The sequence below is a fragment of the Mirounga angustirostris genome, unplaced genomic scaffold (genome assembly GCF_029215605.1).
Source record: "Mirounga angustirostris isolate CCGP_5_RB_7025 unplaced genomic scaffold, mMirAng1.0.hap1 SCAF_6, whole genome shotgun sequence".
In the NCBI taxonomy this organism is placed as follows: Eukaryota; Metazoa; Chordata; class Mammalia; order Carnivora; family Phocidae; genus Mirounga; species Mirounga angustirostris.
The window spans coordinates 147,836,535-147,862,923 of NW_026991714.1; the positions used below are offsets into that span (position 1 = coordinate 147,836,535).

Below are 26,389 nucleotides of genomic sequence, written 5' to 3' on the forward strand. Positions count from 1 at the left end.
GTGACATCACCTTCAGGATAGGAGGTGTTTATTTTTTTACAAGTCTCGTGTTCCTAAAAATCTAAATTCCCCATCTGGGTCTTAACATACCAGTGGTGCCCAAATCACAATTCACCAAAACACTGAAAGCACCAACAATGTCAGAGAAGGGGTCTAAAACGAAAAAGGGATAGGGAAATCAAGGTGAGAGAAGAAAGGTCTAGGAGGAAAAGCCCCAGTTTGATCAGAACGGGATCTGTTTTACAAAGGGCTATGATGCGGGCCTGCACAGATGGGGGTTCCACTTCTGGGCGCAGCCGCAGTGACCAAACTCAGAGCAGGGCCTTGGGAACCCCTGGCCCTCAACATCCAGCCCACTGTCCCCACTGTCTCCACCCCCCACCAGGCAGCCAGCAGCCGGTTCCCTTCAAGGATGGTGAACAGCACACACAATATCAACGGTCAGACTTTATTTTTTAAATGCACAGTGTGCCTGAGCCAAAAACAAAACAAAACAGCTTTCCAAGATGCTTTCCAAATTCCAGAAACACACTGGGCTGGAAAAACAGAGCCCGGTTTCCTCTTATTTTTAATCTAACATTGGCGAGGCTTATAATAAAAGAGAATTACCTATTTATTTGCTTACCTTACTTGGAAAGACAATAAATTGGAAAGGCTTCATAAATCTCACAGGGAAGTCCTTTAAATAAGGACTGTCAGCAAAAATCCGTAAATAACCTTCTGCCAGTCTCTAGCAATCACCTCCACCACACATTCTTTTTCCTTCCTGCTTTTGTACTAATCTTCTAGCAAACAAATCCAATCAAGCACCAAAAAAACGTTTTTATTCTTATCGAGGTAAGGCTCAGAAAATACCCAGGAGTCACCGGGCTGCTGACCGAAGGTGGCCCTATAAGAATCCATGGCAGAGAAGGCCCCAGGGGACAGGCTGAGGGCTACCTCTGCACCCCCAAACGCAGCCACCCTGCGCCCTCCCCCCCCCGATTTACCAAACCCTGGTAAATCAGCATTCATCTGAAGCATACCATCGGCCAAGCCCCAAACAGACAGACACCTAATGACACAAGGTCGTGCTCAGGCTGATGACAGGTTGTCATGAGTTGGCCCACCTCAGGGTGGGCTGGTGTCAACGGTGGCTGTGTTTGCCTCCCGCCCGTAGAACCCCAGTGTGGATGGAGCTGCCGGATCCAGGCCAGCTGCTGGTCTGGTCAGGTTCGCCCATCCCTGTCCTGCCGGGACTGGAAGGAAGCAAGCTCGCACTCAGAGCGGACCAGGCCTTATCCAGGAGGCCCCGTTCCTCCCACGTTAGCATGACTCGCAACGCAACTGGTGGATGTGGTTGATTAAAACGACCTTCGGCAGCTCAGAGAGAGCAGAAGATGGACAGTCTCACACTGAGGTTTCAAGGACTGTGCTAAAAATAAGTTTAAATAAGAGGCAGAAGGAGGCTTGTGGATAATCAAATGAGCAAGACTTGAAAGAGCTGCTGTAATCAATTTACATATCAGGAAAGGAAAATTACCATAACCAGAGGGAAAATTTCTCCAAGCCAAAAGGTTAAAAAAAAAAAAAAAAAAATTAGACCAGCAAACCACTACCTAAATGTAAACGGAAATGTGTCTTCAGATCACCACCCTCTTGAAATGCCTGCCCACTTCCAGAGCCTCGAAGCTTCACTGCGAGACCTCGATTCTTGGGTGTGAGATGCACGACTCAGGAAACCCAAACCCACTTATGCACATCCACAGACTCACTCGGATGGCTGGCTCGGTGAAGGAATGGGCTTTTGTCTCCAGTCCCACTGAGGTTCCCATGCAGCAACTGTCACCCAAAAGCTGTGTCCCTGTGAGCCACTGAGCTGCCCTGAGCCGAACACACTGAAGAACTTTCAGCCTGTGAGAGGAACTTCACTGTTATTATTACGGATGCACCAGATACATTTATTTTTATATCCTCCTCCTTGGCACATTCCTGGTACTCAAGAAAAAGCAGCTGTATTATTATTTATCTACCAAAGGAATGTATTTCTAGTATTCTTGAACACAGGCAAAGGCCTTTCTTAACTGGCTCCCTTTGAAATAGTCATCTGACAATGTGCACACCTCAAGAATGTTCTTATTTTCCAGCTGGGCCTGGGCATACAATAATAGCAAGCTGCTCACCCCTCAGGCAAAGCAGAGTGGCTGCCCATTCACTTCCCTCCAAGTCAGCTGGAATGTCAGGATCCACCCAAGGGAGTGGCTTCTCACTTAGAATTTACCCTGTGGACACAGACGCGGAGCCCACGGAGGGCCCTGGGAAGGCCCTGGGCGGCCTGGAACCACGGTCCTACTGTGCGCTCACAGCTGCGCACCATGGCCACGGGAAACGATCCACTGAGAGCTCTGATTGCTGTGGATGGAGCAGCCATGCTTACTGACACCCTTCGGGGCAGAAAACACTTTTCTCTCTTATCTGTATGCAGTCAACTTTTCCCGTAAGAACTCCCTCCAGGCCCTGCGCAGGTGTCTTCCCCCCGGCCCCAAGGGTTGCGCAGGGAACTGGGGTCACAAGACTGTCATGGCAGCGTGTGCCCGGGGAACCTCGCTGCAGCCAGGTCCTGCAGGCTCTCCAGCCTGGGACAATACTGGCCTCTGAAGCTCCACCAGGACATGGGATGCCAACCTTCCTGCTACTCCCCCAAATCCTATATACACCTGTGTCTCCCTCCACTCACTGGATGGCAGCCCACAGATGACCACCCCCAAGAGGACAAGGATGCTTAGACATGAATTTCAGGCCAGGACCAAGGTCAGGTTGAATCTGAGCTCACGGGCATCAAAGAGTTTACACACACACACACACACAAACACATGATTAACTGTGAGCCCCTCCAGCATGAGGAGTGCTCTCACCCACCCCATATGCTGGGGCCCTAGTGGGGAAGCAAAGAAACAGCACTGAAGACATTTCCAGCAGCAACCGGAAAAATCAATAAATGCAGCGATCCCCAGCTAGCAATTTAAAAAATTCCCAGGCTCATTTCATAAAATTCCCCCCCAAATGAACGGAAATAGGAGAATATTAAATACTACGAAGAAAGCCAGTCAATTTGGGCCCCCATGCAGTGTGACGGGGGGGGGGGGGGGGGCGCTCTCCTGCAGGCCTGCAGTGCCTCATTATAAATAACCCTCCTCAGAGAGCTCCTGACCCTACCTGGCGCAGAGGTCCTGGGGTGGGATGCTGAGCCGGTGGAGTGATCCACCGCTGGACCTGGCAGCCACTGACCTTCCCACAGCAAAGTCCTCTAGTCCCTCCAGGCTCTCCCCAAACCACCGCAGTAAGGCAAATGGGGACCTGAGTCCCCCACCGCCCCGTGTCCCCAAGGAGTCACAGAACACAGAATGACCACAGCATGCGGGAAGTACACTGGCTGCTTGCTCCAAAGCCACTTCCCCCAAGGAGGAGAAAGGAGGAAGCGGCTAGTGATGTGGTGGTCACTCCCGATCCCTCTGGACCCAGAGCCAGCAGCCAGGGTGGACAGAGAAGCACCTGTCTCCGGGCACCTTCCAAGAGGGGCTGGCAGGACATTGTGTGGAGGAGGGTGAGCAGCTGTTGTGTGCGTGTCCCCAGGAAGCCCGGGGACAATGGCCTGAGAAGCACCCTGGCCTGTATGTATGGGTTTGGAACTCACCCCTCTGGGGAGAGAAAAGGGGACCTTTGGGGGTTTCATGGGGCAGACAAGATTCCAACTCCAGGGACTGACCTTGGCTCTATCTTGCCCAGCCTGGGCCAAATGCCTGAAGTCTCAGACATCCTTGGGATGGCGTGGGTGCCTGCCCCTCAAGCAACTCTATCTGCTGTGACTGGAGAGTCCCCCTGAGCCAAGTGAGACCTCGGACATTATAGATGCGCCTCACAAGACACATCTACCTACCTCGCCAAACTTCGGAGGCTGGCCTTTCTACTAACAAAAAGGGGCGATTTCATCCGTTAACACAGGACAACTTTCCTCCGTGATGGAACTGGTTCTGCAGCCACGTGGTGTTCACATATCTTTGGTCAAAACTTACAGAACAGCAGGCGGAAAGGGTGAATCTTATTGTATGTAAATTACACCTATGTGAAAGTTTCTCAACGTCTTCCATCTCCACGAAAGACCAAAACAAAACAGACATCCTCCCCTGGGCAGTCAACTGCAGTCCCAGAGCGGTGAGCCCAGCCTCCAGCTCCCCCCAGGAAATCACCTCGGTCCCAATCCCCAACCCCCAGAAGGGTCTCCACATCGGCGGGAAGGACCCCGCTGCACAAACACTGGCAGTGTCCCTGAAACTCAGCCGCACTTCGGAACAATCTTGTCAGGGAAGACACTTTTGTCGCCTCCAGCTAGGGAAAGGAGAAATGAAATGAGACTCCCCTCAAGTACCGTGCCTTGACTGCTTTTACCCCAAAGTCTCCTCGATCCTCGGAGGAGGTCCCTTTAAAAAAGTTGAGCCTTGTTGGGGTCCCTTTTTTTTTTTTTTAGATTTTATTTATTTATTTGACAGAGAGAGACACAGTGAGAGAGGGAACACAAGCGGGGGGAGTGGGAGAGGGAGAAGCAGGCTCCCCGCAGAGCAGGGAGCCCGATGCGGGACTCGATCCCAGGACCCTGGGATCATGACCTGAGCTGAAGGCAGTCGCTTAACCAACTGAGCCACCCAGGCGCCCTGTCGGGGTCCCTTTAATCTAACTGCAAACCCATCTGATCAAGCCAGGAATGGACAGGCTCCCCCCAGCCCCTCCCCGCTGCTCCCTTCAGGAAGATCCCCAGCAGGACTGGATCTACCCTTGCTAAGGGCTGCCACTGCCATCCTGGGGAAGCGTGGGACAGGCGTACAAGGGCCAAGCCAGTAGCCCTCGAGAGCCCCCGGAGGCCACACCCAGCCTAATAAGTCCCGATCAGTAAGGCGTTGGGACCCCCAGGCGTGCCCCAATCCAGAGAACCCAGGGACGCCCACTGAAGGAAAAACCGTGGGGCAGCGCTGGAGTTCACCCAAGGTCACAGAGCAAGCTCAGGGCAGAGCCAGGACGACCTGAGCCTTTCCTTGCTGGCCCCTTTGTTAGAGAGGATCACCACCATCCCTGGCCCTGAAGATGACCGATGGGGGGGGGGGCAGAGGATATAGTGACAGTGACAAAATAGCTTTCAGCCCTATCTTGGCACCTGGGCTTCTCTGTGGAGGAACAGAACAGGGTCATGTGCAGGAGCTCAGAGTGAAACTGACACTCAAGTTCTGGTGTAAAATGAGCTGGGTTTAGAGATGACGGACCCACCCTGCAGCCTGAGTCCTTGAGCAGACCCCCAAAGAGTGACCCACCGTGCATGCAGTCCAAGTACTTGACCCACTGTCCTCCTGTCTGTCCACCACCCGTCAGGCACCTGGGCCTGTTAGTCTGAGCACCAAACACCCTTCTGATAGCTCCCCCACCCCCCACATCCACCGAGTCCACAGCGGGTCCAGTCCCCCAGGCACCACGGCCATCGCTCTAAAATGCCATGTCTTGGGGCGCCTGGGTGGCTCAGTCATTAAGCATCTGCCTTCGGCTCAGGTCATGATCCCAGGGTCCTGGGACTGAGCCCCGCATCGGGCTCCCTGCTCAGCGGGGAGTCTGCTTCTCCCTCTCACTCTCCCTCTGTTCTCTCTAGCGCACAAATAAAATCTTAAAAAAAAAAAAAGCCATGTCTGGCCGTGGTGATCTGAACTCAGGGCCACCCCGCAACCCTCTGCGCCCTCTCTTTGCCTCTTCAGACCTAGAGTCCTTCCCACTCCCACACTTTATTCTCTCTACTCCAACATTAACTACTACTACTATAATAATAATAATAATAGTAATGCCCACATTGGAGATCTTCCTCCAGGCACATGTCAAGGGCTTGCCATACATGAAGTCACTTCACCCTCACGGATTCCCTGAGCACCCACCACCCCACTGTGAAGACACTCAGGCATAAGGAAGTGGGGTCACTTCCCAAGGACTTCACCAGGGGGGCAGGTGTCCTGGGACCCTAAGTGTACATCTGGAAGTTATGTTCTTAAGCTCTACACAGCACATCCTCAGTCATAGGAGAGCACCACGAATGTCTTTCAATTCCTCCAGCAGCTCGGCGTCCCTGACCCCTCAGCCTAGGGATGACCTACCGTCCACCCATGCCCTAGAGAAGCCCCCCGCGCCCATTCCAGCTCTTGCAAGGTCACCAGTGCTTTGCTGAACTTCAGGATAAACCCTCCTTGCTCTCACCTGGAGGCCGGCGCACAGTAGGAGCTCTATTTGCTCAAGAAGCAGATTTTTGTTCAACAGGCCATTTTCAGAAAAAGCAAATTCATCTCGGTGTCACTGCATAAATTTCCACAAATCAATCCAAATTGAGTTACTTTATCATAGAACGTAAAAATTTTAAACCCTATGCATAAAATACGATACATCTATTTTTATTTGATATACAAAATTATAAAGCTTTCCTAAATCTCTTAAAGGTAGTTTTTCCAGTAATGCATAACTGCTTAATTGGGAAGTGTACAAAACATAATTACACTGCCTAACACTACAATATTGCTTATGGGAATATCTTCGTTCATGCATTCTGCTTTATTCTGTATTTAATCTCTATTAAGATGTCTATATGAAAACAGGTATGCTAGTCTTCATAAACACCATAAATCATAAAGTCGTTTCTTTGCTAACCCAAGTCCAAAAACAGCCCCCAAAGAAACTGCTAGAACCCAAAGGCTTCTACTTCTCGTATTTAAACAGAATTGTGGCCTCGGACATCTATCTATCCCTGTGCCACTTGGCCAGGTAATGGTTAAGGTAATGGCTGGAATCTCTCTCACAGTAAATATCTCTGTGTGCAATTCAAAAGGTATCCCAAACTTCCCCCAGAAAGCAGTTACCCAAACCAGAAAGGGCCAAAAAGCTCAAGACCACAGTTAACAACCTCAGATCAAGGAGTAAGAAGCCCCTTAAATCACTCATCTGAGGACACCATGCATGCCCCCCCCTTCAAGCTCATCTTGACCCTAGCACCTGGAACTCACACAAAGGCTCCAGATTCTTCAAACTGGGTGGACGTCCCCACACCCCCACCCTGCCTTCAAATTTGTACACACACCCTCGTCCTTAGAATTGGGTTATCTGGGGGCACCTGGGTGGCTCAGTCGTTAAGCGTCTGCCTTTGGCTCAGGTCATGATCCCAGGGTCCTGGGACTGAGCCCTGCACTGGGCTCCTGCTCAGCGGGAGGCCTGCTTCTCCCTCTCCCACTGCCCCTGCTTGTGTTCCTGCTCTAGCTCTCTCTCTGTCAAATAAATAAAATCTTTAAAAAAAAAAAAAAAGAATTGGGTTATCTGAGGGGCGCCTGGGTGGTTCAGTCAGTTAAGCACCTGCCTTCAGCTCCGGTCATGAGCTCAGGGTCCCAGGATCGGGACTCCCAGCTCGGTGGGGAGTCTGCCATTCCTCTCCCTCTGCCCCTCCTCCCACTCAGGCGCAGGTGTGCATTCAATCTTTAAAAAAAAAAAAAGAATTGGGTTATCTGAATACAAAGCCACTCTTCAGACAGCTTGGTATTGGTAGAGAAGAGGCAGGTCAGAACCAGCTCCATCATTTATAAACCGTGAGCCCATCCACGTGGCTTGTGAGATCCCTCAGCGGATTCCACAAGTGGGAGGTAACCACGCCTCCTCACTGTCTCATTAGGGTTGTTACTAAAAAACAAAGTAAGCTCCTGTATGACAAAGTGTTTCTACAAACAGAATAAAGGTAAGCTGTCATCTATATGGAAACATAAGCTATCAGCCTCAATGAAGCCTACTAATTAATAAATCCACTGATTAAGATGAAAAGGATCTGCCACAAAATGTGTTTACTTACATTTCTAAAACAGAAGGTGTTGTCCCCAAATCTGTGTTTGGCGACACAGGGAAATAATACCATCGGCTCAGAAGAGCTCCTGGAGGTTGACTTGTTCACTTGCAAAACGAGGCGGATGTGCCTGGTGCTGATCTCGTTCACGCTCACACCGGCCAGTGTGCAAGTCACCAACCCCACTGCTGCACCCACCCTTGACTTGTGTGCTCAGATTTCCAAAGTGTGCCTCCCTAAAGTGACTTGTAGTGTACTAAAATGTAATTTGTAAAACCAACTTCTCCCCTTGCCAGCAGGCTGTGACACTCAGCCCAGCCCCCCTCGGTGGACATTGCTGACCGGTCAGAAGAGAGAGAGTTCCATGTCAAGTGCATCTGAGTATGGAACCAGCTCCAATGTTAACGGGTACACGCAGTATTTCCCTCCTGTCCCTAGGAGAGCCTGGTGCTATTCTAGGGGGTGGAGAATCCCTCTTAAACCAAAAAAAAAAAAAAAAAAAAAAAAAAAAATCAGACTAGGTTGGGCAGAAATCCATATTTCCATTTCCAAATCTATTCATTCAGATTTTGAGGGGGAGGGGGTTATTCAAGACATCTAAAATCTTTCAATCATTTGTCATGCCAAATGTTCAATAACTAGACTCAAGTGTATGGATGTGTGCTGGGGAGTGGTTTGTTGTTAAAGAAAGATAATCTGTGTGCAGTTGGCAGGTTCTGGGCTGGCTGCATTAAGAACCACCGGGAGGAGTTTGCTAAAAATATAGCTGTTCTGGCCCTACCTGGAGCTTCTTCCAAAGGTATGCTGGGTGGAGCTCCAGGAGACTAACTTCTGGCCAGGGGGTACCCCAGAGAAGCCCTGCTCCAGAGGCCACCCTCTCAAACCACCTGGGCACAGGCCCTCCGTGGGGACTGCATGAATCACTCATGTGAAAACCACCAAGCCCACAGCCAGCTTCTTACCGCTAAACGCACGCACGGAATCCACGGGCTCCACTCATGGGGCAGGCCAGAGCCCGGCCTGGGGTGGGGGTGGGCTGAGGGCTGCTGGCAACTTGTGCTGATGCAGCAGGGCACAAAGGACCTCTCCGTGATCCCGGAAGGCCTCTAATTCCAGCTTGATGTTTTACAGGGATGTAGCAAGCCACGCAGCGCATCTCTTGAAAAAGGCAGAGGCAGAAGGGAACTTTAGTCGCACCTACTTTACCCCCCACAACAACTCCTGGTACTACCCATGGTTCCCACTCCTCTCAGACCATCACCACCACCACCACCACCAATGATGATGACGGTGGTGGTCAAACCACCAGCTAATGTCTGAGCCCCTTCCCACGTGCATTAGCCTTTAGTTACTGTTCACTACTCCTAGGATTTGCAAATGTGGAAATATGACATTCTGGCCCCTGACCCCTGAGATGTCCTCACATTCCAGCACCGGCTGCCTCCCAAGGGCATTTTCAAGGACCATCTTGCTTTCCAAGGGAGATTTTTTTTTTTTATGGCATGAATTGAGCCCAAAGAAACCGCTGGTCCATGAAATGACCAGCCCGCCCTGAAGGCAACAAACTGTCTCTTCCATGGACCCCGGTAGGACATCTTCCCAGAACACAGTCCCCCCAGGCTGTGCCTCACCATTTCATGCTCTCGGGACCCTACTACTCGAACCTGGAGCCCAACACGAAATGCAGAGCAGGAACCCTGCCCCCAGGCAGTCATGTGCACCCCCACATGGCACCGGGCCCTAGTGGGCACCCAGTCAGTCCCCATGAGTGGATGACTGCCCTGGGAGGAGATGAGCAAGTACCATCCTAATTCCAGAGCCAAGGGGCAGGAACACATGCAGCAAGCTGGTCACCCAGCTGGACCTGGGCCAGTCACCAGAGCTGCTACGGACCAAGTGCCCACCACGTGCCAGGAAGGCAACCCCAACAAGCCATTCTCCAGGACAGGTACCAACCCTCCTACTGCCCGCTCGGGACCTGGAGATCGGACGGGAGCATGTGAAGGCGAATGCTGACAGGGAAGGGGGCTGACTAGTGCCTTCTCTTACACAAATTCCCCTCGGAATGTGGCCAGTCAGGCCCACCTGCACCGTGCTTCATCAGCTCTGTAGAGAAGGTGCAGAGCACTCAGCGGTGCTGAATTCAACACGGGGCTGGCTCTCCAGTGGACCCCACCTGTCCAGGGCAGCTGCAGCAGGGGGGGCCCGAGCCCCCATGTGGGCCGTCCTCAGGCAGAGGACTACTCTTCCTTCTCTGGTAAGGGAAAGTAGCTCTTAAAGAGAAAGTAAATATTTTACTGGGCATTTCTCAGAGTGACCTAATACAGAGTAGCATTCCAGTCTAAAAACAACCTGAGTGGTTTTTGGGTCATCATTTTGGCCCCAGGAATCATCGAGAAGATGGGTTGCTCCCTAACTTAACCAGCCACCACCCTTATGTCCCTGTATTTTTTTTTTTTTTAACAGAACCAGGATTTGGATCTCCCACCCTCAAACACTATTCACTACACACCCATTTCACCTATCACTTCACCAGGCTCCATGAAATTCACCCGTCCTTCGTGTGCAAAGGATAAAACCTCCCATCCATTGTGTGACCATTCCCCTAGGACACAGCCCACCATCTGTGACTACCAAGCCCCATCTCAAAGCCCAGGGAGCCTTCTCTCCGGTCCCCCAACACCCAAGGGGAACCCCTCTTTCCACTGCTGAGGTCAGGATTCTCTGATCTCCACCCCGGCGGTGTGAGGGACACACAAGGAAACCTGCTCCAACAGGTACACGGCACCTCGAGGCAGAAGTGGATGATTTATTTGTGTTTTGTATTTTTAAAAATTTAACAAATACCTATGGTGTGTCAGGCCTGTTCCAAGCAGTTTATAATTCTGATCCTCATTTTAGATTCTGAAACGGTAAGTCCTCTCCAAGGCCTCAGTAAATCCCAAACGCAGTCAAGCAGCTTTCCCTGCCTCCTTTGCCACACACTTTCTCGAACCGTCTGTCCCATCTGATCAGTCCATATTTATCTTGTTGCCTTTCCTAAGGTCTTGAGGATGGGGTGGCTCTCCTTGGGCCCAGCATCAGTCTGGGAAGGACGACATTCACGACCTTTCTGTGGGACCTCTCCTCTTCCTCACGGGAAGTGCCCAGGCAGAGAACACAGATAACCCTGGGCTCCCAAGTGGGCTGCTGGGATGGCCCAGGGCAAAGCTTCTGGATCTGACCCTGGAGCCTGCCACGCCAAGTGATCACCAGGTTGTTAAAACTCCCCGCTACAGGCAAGGCCAAAAAGTGGTCCTTGCACTGACCCCGCCCCCTCCCCCACTAACAAGGGAAACCAGACCCGACTCCTACCAGTCCCTCGCCCTCGGTTCCCCCAGCCTGCCCAGCCTGCCAGCCGCTGCCCCAGATGATGAAAGGAATCACAACAAAACAAAACAAAAAACCCAACTTTTTAATCTCTCTTGTGGAGAAACATTTTAAAGAACTAGAGTTATACTTGCAAAGTGCGTTTTAAGTGGTTTTGCTGAGCTGGGGGTGGTGGCCGGGAGGCAGTTTCGAAGCTCTCACGCCCGTGTGACACACACAGTAAGAACACAACCCAAACAGGGGCCAGTCACAAGCCTCTTCCCTTTGTGCCCCTAGGACACAGGGGACTCAAATAAGGCAAGCTCACAATTATCACAAAGAAAACCCAAATCACGTGGAGCTGCTTCTTTTGCCCACGACTCGAAGCACATCTGGCCAGTTTAGGAAGGAAAAAAAATTACCCACGGTTCAAAGTCCTCCTTAAATACTCAGGAAGACATCATTACAGATAGAATTCCAACTTTAATTCTGAAATCTCCTGGCTTTTGTCAGCTGAAGCCACATTCTTAATCCCAGGCTTAGTTGAGAAATGAGAAGAAAGGATGTGTGTTTAAAAAAAAAAAAAAAAAAAAAATTCTCAGCCCTGACTGAAAAGCAACAAGCATCTTGGAAGAGCAGGAGAACAAACAGAACTCTGCACAGAGGCCAAGGCGGAGAAAAATCGGGTCTTAGGAAACCTGGTGTACTCACCACAGCACCAACACGGGCATGTGGGACACTAATCAGATGGCCCCTGTGTCCTGCTGGAGGGACTTGGATGCCAAGCTCAGGGGCCTTTGTGCAGAGCCAGGGAATCCTGAAACGTGGAACAGGACAGAGACACACACCTTCTACAGCGCAGATCTGAAGGCCGGTTCGGAGGCCACCCACGACCCCTGGCTCCCGTCAAGAACGTGCATGGTGGGGCCAGCCAGGAAAAGCTGACAAAGCTACGAGGGACATCGGAGCGTCATCCACGCAGAGAAGCCTGAAACCCCAGCCCCATCCACGCTCCAGGCAGTGCGGCCCGAAGCAGCTTCTCCCTTCTCCTGTCCCACCGAGGCGGCCGACCGAGCCCCACCACAGCCCCTCTTCTGTGGGGAGTGAAGCAGAATGGAGACCTGTTTGAAAACTGCACGGGGGACTTAAAATAGAAAGAATACAATCATTACCTAAACTAGAGCTGAGCCAGCACATCGGGGCTACAGTGACCAGCTGATCAAGAGACACCGCCCCTCCTGGCCTTTCCCCTCAGCCCTGCAGACCAGGCAGAACGCAATGACTGAGTGAGACCCCCCCGAGCTGCCCCCAGCCCCACGGGGGGGCCTCGGAGCCAGAGCAGCTATGTCGGGCATCTCCCAAGCACACACGTGTTCCCGAAAGGGTCAGGAGCACGGCAGGGCAGGAAGGAAATCTTGTCAGTAGAGGAAAGCCTGTTTTTCAGTAAAATCTTCACCTTGGGGGACCTTACCCTAAAGGAAGCCAAGGTCAGTGAGAGCTCTCGCGTGGTCACCTGCTCTGGGTGCCTTTTAGGTGAGTTAATCACCCAGGCAGGCTCCTCTCTGGATTTCAGGACACACCCAACTTTGTGCCATTCCCTTTCAATTCTCTGATGGACTCTTTGAAAAGAAGGCTGCTCCTTTTGTTCAGGAGTATGATTTCAAATTCCTTGCTAAGGCCAACACAAACGCAGGGCAGCCACCCAAAGGAGGTTTACCCAGCGGAATCAAGTTTCTGGCCGGCTTTTACAGGAATGGTGCAAACAGACTATTCCAATCAGATGAAATCCTCCCCATCTTCCCAGTCTCTTCTCCCAGATGCCCCCATGTTGAACCCAGGAAGCAATTCCCGTTGTAAGAGGTGCATCAGGAGTCCTGTTGGAAAGTGTACGGCAGCCAGAGTGAGGGAAAGGAGCATCCCACCCACTACCTCCAGCCCCTCCCCCAAGAAAGGGGCACACCCCAGGAAGAAGGGGGGCTGGTTTTGAAAAACTCTGAGATCACTAACCTAGACCACAACTTTGGAAATCTGAGTCTGATAAAATGATACCTGGCCACCAAATCCAATGTTACCACCGAAAGAGCCTAAGCACTGTGAAAGGGATGTGTGTGTGCGTGCGTGTGTGCGTGTGTGTGTTGCGAGCAGGCAGGGTGGTTGCATCCGACACCCAGATGGAAGCAAGGGAGAGAATGAGATCGAGAGCACAGAAGGGGTCTAATTTGGCTATCATCGCAAAGCCATCCCCAATTGTACCCAAGTCCCAACCAAAAGCCCAAAGTCTCAATCAATTACAGAGAAACCAGCTCAGGATGGACTGGGAACCAACTAGACTTCTGGCCCTCTTGGTTGCTTAACCTTCCTGACCCTCGGTTTCTTCACCGGTAAAACACCATCACTTCTACCGGGGAGAGGATCAGAGGGTAAATGAAGGAAGACGACTGGAGAAACAGCACAGTGCCTGACTACTGAAGTCCTTCGGGATGTCTACTCTCTGCCTGGACAGTGAGTGAGTCCGTGATCCAGAGGGGCAGAACTCTCCCCATGCATCCAAGGGGGCCCCTGACTGCGAAGCCTGCCCGAGGCTTCTGATCAGGAGCCATGCTGTTCATTAACCCAAAAAGTGTAGGGAATTTAAAACAGGCCTTGTCCAGGAAACTATCTAGAAATTCCTCCTTGGCATTAGATTGTGAGATCCTAACAAAAGATCACTAATCAAAGGCGGAAATTAAAACAAGCCAGACTTCTCATAGCCCCATGTGATGTGGAAGTCAACCCGGGCCTGAGAAAGAGGATTGTTTCTGAGAAGCCCATCTGAATCCTGGGGAGAACGTGCCAGATCTGGGGTAAGCCTGGAATTCTCACTTCCCCTCTGCTCTCAGGGTGACAGGACAGGCTCCCAATGCAGGAGGAGTTCCTCCTCTGCCAAGGAATCCTGCCAGAACCCCACTGCCAACAGCCTGATCCGAATCCCAGCTCTGCCACTTGGGGCAAGGGGTGACAGGCAAGTCACCCAAGTGCCTCCGGCACCTGACATCACCCCACCTTACTGTGAAGATCAAATGCAACATACACCAAGTGCGGGAGTGACAACGATACTAAGTAAATGCTCCATAAACCACAGCTGTATTGTTAACTTAACAAAAATAAGAGTACTACTTAAAAGGCCTGGGGCAGATTTGAGTTTCAAATTAAGTCAGCCAGAACAGCAAGAATCAAACACACAAATTCTTCCAGCAAGGACAAGAGGGGTGCCAAGTGGGAAAGCCCTAGACCATCGTGGCTCTGCCCTCACTGGCCCATCAGGAGCCGCACTGTGACAAGCGCAGTAAGGTCACTTGTCCTGGACGTGGGTTCCGGGGAAGGCCTGGGTAGCCCTCGCTGCTTCCCGCAGCCACTAGCGCCGCGCTACCGCAGCACGAGTAAGACGGCCAGACTGGAAGGTGGCAAGAGGAGCGCGGCCCCAACACCGCCCCGGGGACCGGATGCCAAGCGGGCCACGTCGTGAGGATGCGGCCGTTCACCGTTTCAGCGTCTCCGCCGCCATCGCGGATCAACGGGCCTCCCTGTCCCCTCGGGGGGCGGGGGGGGCAGACAGGAGGTTGGGGGTTCCTGGAGCCTACGACCGCTGCGGGGTGGGGGTGGCTCAGGCACGGTCCAGCCAGGTACCCGGTTCAGCCCCGGGCTCGGGCGCGGGTTCGGGACCCACCTGGGGTCCTGCGTCGTCTCGCGGCTCCTTGCCCGTCCCGCCCCGGGAGCCGGAGGGGCGCGGAGGTCCCTGCGGGTGTGGGCGGCGTCCGGCCGGACCCCCGCCGCCCGGGGTCAGACCCCGCACAATGGCCTGTGGGAGGAAGGAGGAAGTGGGCACAGGGGGCAGGGGCCATTTCTATCGCCTCTAGAGGACTTCCCCACGGCGAGAAACGGCTGCTATTTACAAGTGAAAGGGCCAGCGCCAGGGGAGGGGCGCTTCCGGCGGTGTCAAGTGGGGGCGGGGGGTGAGGGGGGCACAGGTACGCGAGCCTGGGGGGGAGGGGCGGGGCCGCCAGGTCCGCGGGCCCGGAGGTCAGGGGGTGCCGGCACCCCGGGAACCGCAAGACGCCGGCAGGCCGGTCTTTCCAGCAGGGCGGGGCACCCCGGCCAGACCCCGCCCCCTCCAGGTAGAGCGCGGCCAGGTGCGGCGGCCAGGCTTCCCCCAGGCCCAAGTTTGCCCTCCCGGCATCAGAAGGTCAAGCAGGAGACCGGAAGTCGCCCTGTGGTCCGTCTGGGCGGAACGTGGGGGTCCCCGGGGCCCCCGCACCCCCAGCGCGCTGCGGAAACCAGAGGCGGACACCAACCTCTTTAGGATTCGGGGGAGGTGATTCACTGTTTCTGCGGCGGGCAAAATAGCAATTGCTCTGCTTACCTAGCCCGCAGGGGCTTCGCGAAAATGAATGACTGCGAAATGGTTTTAAGATCAAAAACATTCTGAGATTTTACGTGTAGGCACTTATATGTGCATACTGATATCTGTACAGAAAAATATACTCTTTATTCATTGCACTCCTGGAGTGACTTCTAGCCCATAACCAGAAATCGCTGAGAAAAAGGAATATGGTACATCTCTTGAGTGCTCCTGGGGAGAACTATCATTCCCACTTGGCATCCACCCTGGGCCTCCTGCTCCATCCCGTCCCTGAAGGGCAGACGGAGCAATGGGCCAGCGCTGCAGACCACAGCTCAAAGTCTGGAGAAGAGATAGAAAAAAACTTGAAAAATATTTGTCACCACCACTGGAAAGAAAATGCAGCGTTTCTCCCCAACCCCACCCAGTTCATTAGGAAAGTGTCCCCAAGTGAGGGCTGCCCTGGTGGTCTCCGGTGTTTGGAAAGCTTTGTCCCACCTAACCACACCTCACACAGCAACTATGTGGCCTGCCAAGCTAGGAGCCCATGCAACCATGTGGCCCAGCAGCTTCTCCAGCAAAGCTTCCCTGGTGTCACCAGGACTCCGTCCCTCCCAGCAAAGCAAGCCCATGTGACCAAGTGAGGCTGTTCCCCTCCAGGCAGAACATTCCCAGTCCCCTCAACCATTCCGGGACAGGGTGTCAAGAGCTCTCGAGAGCCCTCCCCCTGCTCACTGCTGGCTGGGCTTGGGAGCTGCAACTTACTGCAGGCTCTCCCACCACCCAAAAGAGCCACTGGGCACCGCCCCCACCCCCTCCCTAGCCCACCTGGGCCTGAACACGCAGATGACATACTGTGACTTTGCGCTTCTAGGCCTACCGCACTAAAAGACATCCATCAGCAAAAGAATAAAGTCCCAGACAGAGCACATTCAACAGGAAAGGTGCACAAACCCTTTCCCAGCCTCACACCCCCTACAGCAAAAGAATTTCACCTGCAGTTCCTCTTGTCCCCCTCCCACACCTGGGGCAGGAACACTATGAGCACTTCCAGGTCGATTGGGCCATTTACACCCAGCTACTGGCTCTCTGCTAGGCCTCAACATTAGGTAGGCTTTTTAAGTTGCCATACTGGAGGGGAAAAAATCCCATTAGGCCAGAGGAGTTGACCTCTGCGGTCTTGGTCTACAGTTCCTTCCAAAGGAACTTCCTGGGACTCCTTGACTCCATAATGAAGTTTTTGTTTGTCCTGGGCTTGGACAGATTGCTGGAGGCCAGATTTCAGGCCTGGCTGGAGCACCGCAGTGAGTTTACAACCCCTTGGCTAGCCCCAATGCTGCAGAAAAGACCCGCTCGCCACCTAAGTTACACATCTTTTAAAAAGGCCCTTCCAGTCCCTGCCACTATGTAGGCTGGAATGAGAGAAATATTGCCACTATTCCCAATCAATCTTCAAGCCAGTAACAGTGTCTTTCAAATCGTAATTAAGGGCTTATTTTAATGCAAAAAGCACATTTCTGCTGATCAATAGATTGCTTTTGAAGGGAGTTAAAGCAATAACACAAAAGAAGATGCATTTTTTTTTTTTTTTTTTGCATTTTAGAAGTGGGAAAGATTTTAAGAACCAAATGGATGAAGAGCACCACCCTCCCCCGCTTCACCACCATCCAGCCCCCCAGACTTTTTTGGACTCCCAGAAAACAACCAGCAAAGACCAGCCCACCAAATTCAGACAACAACAGCTATTGGGGATTAACATCCTCTAAATACTACCGGGAAGAATGAAGGCTCTGTTATTATCTAGAAGTCACAATTCCCCATAAAATCAAAGGCATCACTTGCCCCATGAATAAGAACCCAACCATTTTATCAGAAGTTTTGTGAACATTAAAAGCCAACTTTTGGCCACGATCTGTTAAATTTAGTCACAGAAACACTTAAATCAGATCATCTTTGAAACATTCACTCAAGGAGGGATAGGCTTGATACAGATGAAATGGTCAACTGGCCCTCAAGTTCTAAACCAAGGGTACCTCGATAAAATCAGAACAGGCATCAGCCCCCAACGGTAGTCAATGTCTATACTGATTCCACTTAGGGTAGAGGGGCAAAAGAGAAAGGACACAGTAATGCCCGCCACTTGGAACTATAGAGTCGGCTCCGCTCTGGAACCTCAGTTCCCACATGGAAGCAGGAGGGCTCTGTGAATGGGGAGAAAGATGCATACAGAGGACTGTTTTCAAAAATGGCAGCAGCTGTCCAACTAAACATGAAAACCCAACAAATGCTCACTTCAGCTCTACTTTCCCTAACACTACAAACAGATTAAAAACTACTTCAGCATGAGGAGTAATAAAAATAAACACAACAGCTTCTTGCGACTTGAAATTCCTCAATTTCTGGTAAGGGTTGAGTAGGATTTCTTAACATTGTGTTTTGAGGGGTGGGGGGGGAGTCTGCTTTTTACACTTTTCTTTGAAGAACCCTTCTCTCTGTTTTTAGAATCTTTACTCAAAAAAGCATATTACTGAGAAGAGCGCACAAAGGTCCCTAGCAGTCCAAAAGGGACCACCTTCTAAGAAAACTCTGGAAAGGGAGTAGACCAGTGGCCCACATTGCCATGCCAGGCAAAGGCAGATAAATGTGCCTCTGGTTCCCATCCGTCCGCAGCTCCTGAAGTTTCTGTGTTCTCGAGCAGTTGGAAGAATGAAGGCCAAACTGCCCCTTGGCTCCCATTGTCAACATTCCACACAAACAATGGCCAGGCTCTCTCCCTATTGTACATTCTGTATTCATTTGTGAGTCCCCCCCCCCCTTTTTTTGCACAATGTGCAAAGTCCTTCTTTTCAGCAGGGAAGTCCTGAATGCCCAAGTGCAGCCATAAATTTAGGCTTTAAACATCGATAACGAGAGTTAAAAAGCAAACTGCAGATTCTGCCCCAACATTAATTTGTGAGGATCATTTGAGTCACATTCATGGCTTTTGGATGCCATCCATTAAATCATGATCAAAAGAAACACTGAACACCTTGAAAATGGTTCTGAAGTTTTTAGCAATGATTAAGTATAATTTTCCAAATCCAGAGATAGGGCTTAAAAAAAAAAACAACAAAAAACCTTTCATACATCTTCGATACATATTCCATCAAACACAGACTTGAAGAAAAAAATTAACTTCTCGAGCTCGTCCGTGGGGAGAAGGCTTGCGTTTTCCCTCCTTTCCCAGTGTGCTGTAACTTTAACTGTAGCAGTGTGAATTAGGACATGCTCACCAGCTGTAAGGGAGAAAACTGATATCTACCCAGGCAGTGTGGCCTCAGAGTGTATCCATTCCAGCATTTTCATGTGCCTACTAAAAGTTTTTCAGTAGTCCACGCGAGCATTCCTGAGCTAGCAATTCACGGGAAGATCTTGGAGGAAAAGGCACCCCGATATTTCACTAGACCGAGTCACTTCTGCTAAGTCCAAGTACTTCTCTTCAAAGGGTTGGGCAAACTGCACTCCCATTTTTTTAATTACTACAAACCTGTGTTCCAGCCTCTGTGCTGGAACTATCAGCCATGCATTGGAAGTATTACCTGAGTTATGCCCTGCCCAACAGATAAATTTCCTCTCCTGATCATGTACTTTATGACTATATGTCTGTGGCCTGTATCAGGGACACGGGACACTTAGCCTGCTGCTTGTCACTGATAGAAAGATTATTCACGGGACCCAGGCTGCACTCACATTATGATGACAGCCCTTCTATATTGAAATGACAGTGGTAAAAAAAATGATAACGGGGATGGCCATTCCCCTTTAAATTTGTTCCATTTAGGGAAAGCGTCAAATGCAGAGGGTGTAACTGCATTCAAAAGTGATTCACGAAGGAAAAGACTTTTGATAAATGGCAATCTGGTGCTAGATCTCAAAGGAGGGGTGTGCCTGAGATTCGGGCCCTTTTTGTTTTTAATCCGCAAGAATCTCAAGGATTTCAAGTGGTGTGAGCCATCCTGAGCTCCCTCTGCTTTAGTATTTTAAACAGTTCCCAACAATATCCTTTTCAAACCCTGGGGCAGTGCTTGTTCAGTTCTGATTTTATACACTCATCATTTCCTGACCTTGTAGCTAGCTACGCCGAATGCTGCAAGAGATGCGGGTTGACTCTGTAGTTTTGTTTGTTCGTTGTTGTTGTGGCTGTGTTTCATGATCTCTCTTTAAAACACTTCCCAGACTTAGAGATGCAATTTCTTTGCGGGGGGGGGTGGGGTGGGGGGTGGTTTAAAAGTCAAGAGTAAAGTTATCGATTATTCCCTGAAAGGATAACTGATTGGCTAGTTAATGATTATACAGATAGCCAAGTTTTCCTGTTTCATCTTGTGTACACGACCAGATGAACAATGCCAAGGAAAGCAAACTCGACCCTGCAGGGACAGGAACAGGTGTGCCCTGAGTCTTAAAAGGCCAAAATATCTCACAAAGTATGTCACTGGTGTATTTTTACAATGCTAGTAGTGTTTGTTTTTAAGTAGCCAAACTTTTTTACTTTCTTAACCTTAAGAAGACACACTTGGCAAATATTTCTTCTTTGAGTTGATGACTAAGTCCCAGAATAAGTTGCAACTTGTGCCTAGCAAAGAAATACATTTTAGGGACAAAGAAGTTTTTTAGAAAAATCAGAGTTAAGAAAAGGTAATTCACCCTGCCCCTCCCCCAGGAGAACACCCTTTCAAGGGCCAGTTTCAAAAGACCCCAAGTGAAGTCATAAACAACACAGGGCTTGGAGCTCAAACTGCAGAGCCACACCACCCTCCACTCAGCCTTATTAAGGTACAGTTAGAAATGAGGGAGACAACAGACCCACCCCCCCAGCCTTATCTTCCCAAACAGTAAAAAGGATTAAACCAGAAGCACCTTGTCAGGTTCAAAACGAGTTCTAAAGCCAAGATTTTAAAATTCCCTCTAATAACTGCTTTCTACAGGGACAAACCGGGGTCCCCTACCCCTGAGGCACAGAAAAACCAATCAGTGCCATAAATTCCCTTTGCCTTCAACCCTCACTCCCTTGTACTGGGGGCAAAGTGGGGGGAGGGGGTGACCTGACATCAACACTTACACTAAACCCCTCAACGCTCTACAGGAATATGCTGGCTTATTTCCTTTGTTTGGTCCTGTTATACTTGATCAAGTGTGAACGATTAAACTGGCTTCATTAAAGGCAAGTGCATTCACGGCTAACATACAACTTCAATGGCAACTGTAAGCATATTTTGCAAGAAGGAGGGTCTGCTTTTTTGCTTGAAACCTACCATCTCATTAACTCTTCTTTGGGGGGCAATAAAAAGGGCACCAGGGTTTTGTTGTTTTTTTTTTTTTACAGGAGAGTGTCACTGTGGTTCAGAGATCTGATGGCAGACAAAAGGATTTTTAGTGTTTCAACTCTAGGATATAGTCCCTGTTACTTAAAAAAAAAAAAAAAGAAAAAAGAAATTGTTTCAATATTAAAGCTGCTCTGACTTAAAGTGTTTAATTAGCATTTTGAATATCACTTTATAATTGCTGTAAGAAGTACTCTTTGAAATCAAATGATTATAAAAACAAGATCCTTTAAAGTACCATTACTTCAAAATGTAAAGGATTTACTTAAAAATTTTTTCAAAACACTGGAATTCTCCTAAGTACAAGAAAACTAACTAGTTCTACTGTGAGAGCCCTAGAGGCAGAACAGCAGTCTCAGGTACTGAACACGAGGTAATTTTAAAACTGTCTTTGAACCCAAGCACCTAGTAGAGAACCTTCTTTGAAAAAGTAGTAGGAGAGTTTTAATATATTTCGCCAAAGTCGGGAGGCAGAACCACTTTGTAAACTAACCAAAATATACGTCCCCTCCAAATTATCCATGTCAGATAAAAATATACCAGTCTCTAGAATATCCAACAGAATTGCAAATAAGGCACTTAGCATTTTAAATTCCCAATGCATATTTATAGGATACAATTCTCTGGTCTACCCTTCAAGCCACTCATATCTGACTCTCGAAGAACTTAACCTGATCTCCAATCTTTGGAGAAAAAAGGTGGGAAAAAAATCCAGAAAGATCTGTTTACCCTGGAGAGGGCAAGTGAGTCCGGCATGACGACGTAGGCCACCGCAAGGACGCAGAGCGAGCGCGGCTTTCTACGAAAAATTCCTCCTTTCCCCTGTAAAATACTAAACATGGGGACCCCTGGAGCCAGCTGCTGCTTGGGGCTGCCTCCGGGAAAAGTATTCGGGGCCGGCGGGGGGGCCACCCACACACTCGCTCGCACACGCACACTCAGGGTCCGTGACCATCCGCCGCGGCCGAGAGCGAGCCACCGGAGGGTGTGTGCGCGCGTATGTGTCTCGCCGCGGCCGGCGGTGACCGCGCCGAGCTCCCGGGCCCGCGGCCTCCGAGCCCCAGGACGCTGCGTGGGCTGCGGGCAAGCAGCTACGCCGCGGGCCTCCCGCCGGAGAAAGGCCCCGGCGCGCCCGGCTGCCGCGCGCCTCTGCCCAACTTGCCCCGGAGCGCTGGGCAGAGCGCGAGGGAGAGAAAGAAAGGCGCTTCCCTTCGGCCTCGCGGGTCAGTCCTGCGCCGCAGAGGACGAGGAGGAAGAGGCGACCGCGGCGGCCCGGCTGTCGCTACGCCGCGCCGGGTCCCCGCCGCCCGGGGCGCGCCCTCGCCAGCCCCTCCTGCGAAACTTTTTCTTTTTGGTTCGCCCCACCCGAAAAGTGCAGCCCGGGAGGGGGAGGCGGGCAGACCGGGTTCGCGGCGGCGGCGGCGGCGGCGGCGGCGGCGGGCGAGGAGGAAGTGGTGCCCGCGGGAGCGCGGACGGGCAGAGGAAATGCCCGGCCCGCTGGGCCCCCGCCCGCGCCCGCCGCCCGGCCAGCCCCGGGCCCCCGCCCCGCTGCGACTTTGGCGGGCCCAGCCCGGCGCGGCAGTGGCGGCGGCGGCGGCGGCAGATGTGGCCCGGGCTGCCCGGAGGAGCCAACAATGCGGGGCCGGCAAAACAAAAGGGTTCCACTTCGCCTCCTTTCCCTTCTTCCACTTGCGCTCCCGGGGCGCCGCGCGGGATCCCCGGCCAGCAGGGGCCGCTCCCCTGGGGCCCTGAGCCGCGCGCGCCCCGGTTTCCCCGCGGACCCCCGCTCTCCCCCCACCCCGCCCCGCAAGCCTAAGGCCCCGCGCGCTCGGACTCCCTGTCCCGGGGGAGCCGGCCGTATTGTCCCCGCGGCGCGCCGCGCGCTCGGCCTGGGTCGCGGGCGGCCCCCGCGCGCGCACCCACCGGCCTCGGGGAGCAGGAGCCGGGGGCGCCTAGGAAACCGTCGCCGAGACGCCGCCGCCGCCGCTGCCCTCCGGACGCCGCCGCGCTCGGGATTTCTTTTTTCTTTTTTCTTTTTTTTTTTTTTTACCAATCCTGATGGGAAGGAAGGTGACCGCCTACTTCGCATTCATCAACTCTCATCACAACAACAAAAATCCTGGCACAAACGGCAACCGGCGGGCGCGATCGGCGGCGGGGGGTGGCAGGCAAGGACCTCCAGGCCGGCTCCCACCCCCGGGCGCCAAGCGGGGACACGGGGGCGCAGACCAAAGATGTCCTCGGATGCCGGCTCCGTGTCCTTCGCCCTCCTCCTCCCCCCCCAACACGGCGAGTGGCGCAGTGAGGCGCGGGCGCGGCGCCCCCAGCCCGCGGCCGCAGGTGAGGCGGGGGCGGCAGCGGCCCCAGCCCTCCCCCGGGGCCCCTCTTACCTCGTCCCGGGCCGCCGGCGTCCACGGCGAAGGGCGCCCACCCGGGAGGCGGCGGCGGCGGCGGCGGCTCCCGCCCCTCCCACCCCACCCGGCGGCGGTGGCGGTGGCGGCGGCTGTGCGGCCCCCCCTCAGCGCGGCATGGCTCCCGGCTCGGTCCCTCGCTCCTCGGGCCGCCGCCGGCTTCTCTGGGCCGCTCCCGGGCCACCTTAAAATGACACACGCACACAGGGACACACACACAAAAACTTAATCTCTCCAGCTCCCCGCCCCTCCCCCTCCCGCCCTTCCCTCCCCTCCCTGTCTCTCCCCTCCCCTCCCCACCCTACCCCTCCCCTTCCCTTCCTCCTCCTCCCCTCGCCGCCGAGCCTCTTCCTACTTCCCCACCCACCCCACCCCCTTCCTCCGCCCACCCGGCTCCCGAGCCTCCCCACCCCAGTCCCAGCCCCGCGCCGACTGGCCGGGAGGGGGCTGCGCTGGGGGTCCCCGGCCCGCGCTCGCCCCGCGCCGCGCTCACCCCCAAGAGGATGCTAATTCCAACTTGGATCGGGGGAGGGAGCGTCCTGGATGCCTTGCGCCTCCCGGCTATTTGCTCTTCTTTATTTGTTTTCTCCTCCGGGGAAGGAGGCGGAAAAGGGAGAGAAAGGGAAAGGGAAAGAAGCGGCGCCGGCCGCGTCGCCCGGTGCCCGCCGGCTGCGCAGGAGCGAGGCGGGAGGCGAGGTGAGGGTCGCCGCTCGCTCACTCCTCGCTCCTTTTTTTTTTTTTTTTTTTTTTTGGGTAAAGGCGGGGTCTCTCTTTGCAAACCAATGACACAACCCCACATGGGCCGGCCTCGCCCCCTACAGATACTCCTCACTACAAATCGGCTCTCTCGGGGGATTAGTGGCTCCGCGAAAGTGCACACAGGCGCGGCTGGCGGCCGAGGGGGCCGGGCGCGGCGGGCGCTCCCCGGCCCGGCCCCGCCCGGGAGGCCCTCGCGAAGCGCTGGGGCCTCGGCGGCGGGGGCGGGGGTCCCGCCACGGCGGCCGGGAGTCGGGCCCTCCCTCCGCTCCCCTTCTTCCTCCGCGCCTTCCACGTGGGGCCCCGGGCGGCCGGCCACGTGGGGGGACGCGAGCCCAGGCCGGCCTGGGCGCAGCGCCCCGGGGTGGCCCTGGCCCCATCGGGCCCCCGCCTGGCCCGCGGCGCCGACCTGCCCCCTTCCCGGCCCCGCGGCTCCAACTTCCTCCTGGGCCGCGCGCCGGCTGCTTCTGCCTTCTCGGGCCCGCGGGGTCAGGCGCGGGCCGGCCACAGGGGGCACTTGCGCTCCCCAAATCCGGATCCGGGAGACGGTGCCCGCGCCTTGCCGGAGAGGCGGCGATGGCTGTGGGTGCGCGGGAGGGGCCCTGTGTGCTGGAACTTGCAGCGGTTGTGTTCCCTACAAGAAGCAAAACATTTTTTACACATTAAAAAAAAAAAAATGTTCCTTCCTGTTGCCTGGATCTCGCCGGGGCTATTTTTAAAAGCCTTGCTTTGGGTGGGAGCTCCCGGCCTCGCGGGGCGGAGACGCGCGGCGGCCTGGGGGGCCCGAGGGTAGGGGTCCTGGGCTTGCGCGGCGCCCCGACGCCGCGAGGTTACAGTCTGGACACCAAAGCTAGGGATCAGGCCGCGCGCCGGCCGCACCTGGATTAAATTCAGTGCCCGTGACCTGAGGCGTTGGAGCCCTGTTTGCGAAGGGAGTCGGCGGCCACGGACGGGGAAGGCTCTTCCCCCTGCGCCCCAGAGCCCCTCGAACTCCTCTCACTTCCCCGAGGTCGCCGCGCGCCGTCCAAGAGCCCCGTGGAGGTTGAACGGAGCCCCCAGTGTCGGTGTTTTAAAACTATATTGAGATGTTAGGAACTGGATTGAGATGTTGAGCAGGAAAGGCATGAGGAGGGGTGTGAGGTCGGGCCTCTGCAGGCCGCAGGCATGACCGTTCTGGAAGCCCAGACGCTCGGGTTGGACTCCGGCGGCCCGGCAGGGCACCACACCCCACGGAGCCGAGGAAACGTCAGGTAGGGCCTGCAGGCCAGAGGAAGGGCCGCGGAGCCGCGGAACCCTTCCTGCATCCCGAAGGGAGCTGCTCTAGGCCTGTCCGTCTATTCACAATTTTTAAAAACTCCTGCTCCGGCCCGCAGCAGGGGAGAGGTGCTCACTGCTGGTTTGCTAAAGTGCACCCAGACGTGCCAAGTGCGGCCGGCCATGCGGGGTGGGGGGTGGGGGGGCGCTTGACTTCTAATGATTCATCATCAAACAGTAGGTTTTAAAACTCGATGGAAGACCTCCCACAGTGATGGCCCAGGCATTTCACACCCGCTAGCTCAGTAACTAAGATGTTTATCACACGGCCTGAATAGGCCGGGCCAGCCCAGCTACGTGGCTCTTGGGTCTGTGGTTCTGTCGGAAAAACTCCCAGACGTGCCCTCCCAGTTGTCTCCATCTTCTGGCGACCCCAAATCGTCACAAACATCGTCAGGGCCCTCCTCCCCTCAGCAGTGTTGCCTCAAGGTCATGGGGCCTAGGATAGTTCTGGGCGATTCGACCCGCCCACCCCCAGGCTACTGGGCTGCTGGCAGGTGACTTTGTTTCTTAGGCATAAACTGTAAATAACCGTAACTAAAGCACAAATGCTTCCTTATTTCACAGATGATCATTGGTTCTGAGTGGCCATCTCTTCTCTCCCAGAAACCACAAAAAGTCAGCTGGTTTTTCCTATCACTTGTTCGTTTTCTTGTCTAACAGGAATGCGATTAATTTAGGAATTCGACCTCACTCTTCTTGTTTGGAGAGTGTTTAAAAAGAAGGCATTCTCAGAGACAAAAATTATTTTTCATTTCAATTTGACACCCTGTATTTTAAAATATTAAACCCATTTAACCCCAGCATGTGAATTATTTCAAACTCCAATTGTTTTTTTAATGTTCCAAAAAACAAACCAAAAACCCAGCCCAATTCAAAAATGGGCAAAGACTTGAACAGACATTTTTTTTATTTTTAAGATTTTATTTGTCAGAGAGAGACA

General features: G+C 53.2%; 1 protein-coding gene across 10 annotated transcripts in view; it reads right to left on the minus strand.

The window, feature by feature from the left end:
* Positions 1–24,190, minus strand: part of CTBP2 (C-terminal binding protein 2) — a 157,610-nt gene extending 133,420 nt beyond the window's left edge. For 3 of the 10 annotated variants that reach the window (XM_054508457.2, XM_064595430.1, XM_045879036.3), the window contains exons 1-2: positions 23,356–23,496; positions 8,842–9,037 (exon numbers count right to left, since the gene is read on the minus strand). Coding sequence is in view for 1 of the 10 variants with exons in the window: in XM_064595425.1 (XP_064451495.1) it covers positions 23,356–23,560; positions 23,870–24,175 (511 nt within the window). In the remaining 9 variants the exon portion in view is untranslated. Of the gene's footprint in view, positions 1–6,261; positions 6,358–8,841; positions 9,038–23,355; positions 23,561–23,869 lie in introns of those variants that run through there. The other 7 variants (XM_064595429.1, XM_054508455.2, XM_064595426.1 and 4 more) reach the window with 6 other exon arrangements.
* Between the last annotated feature and the right edge of the window lie 2,199 nt (positions 24,191–26,389).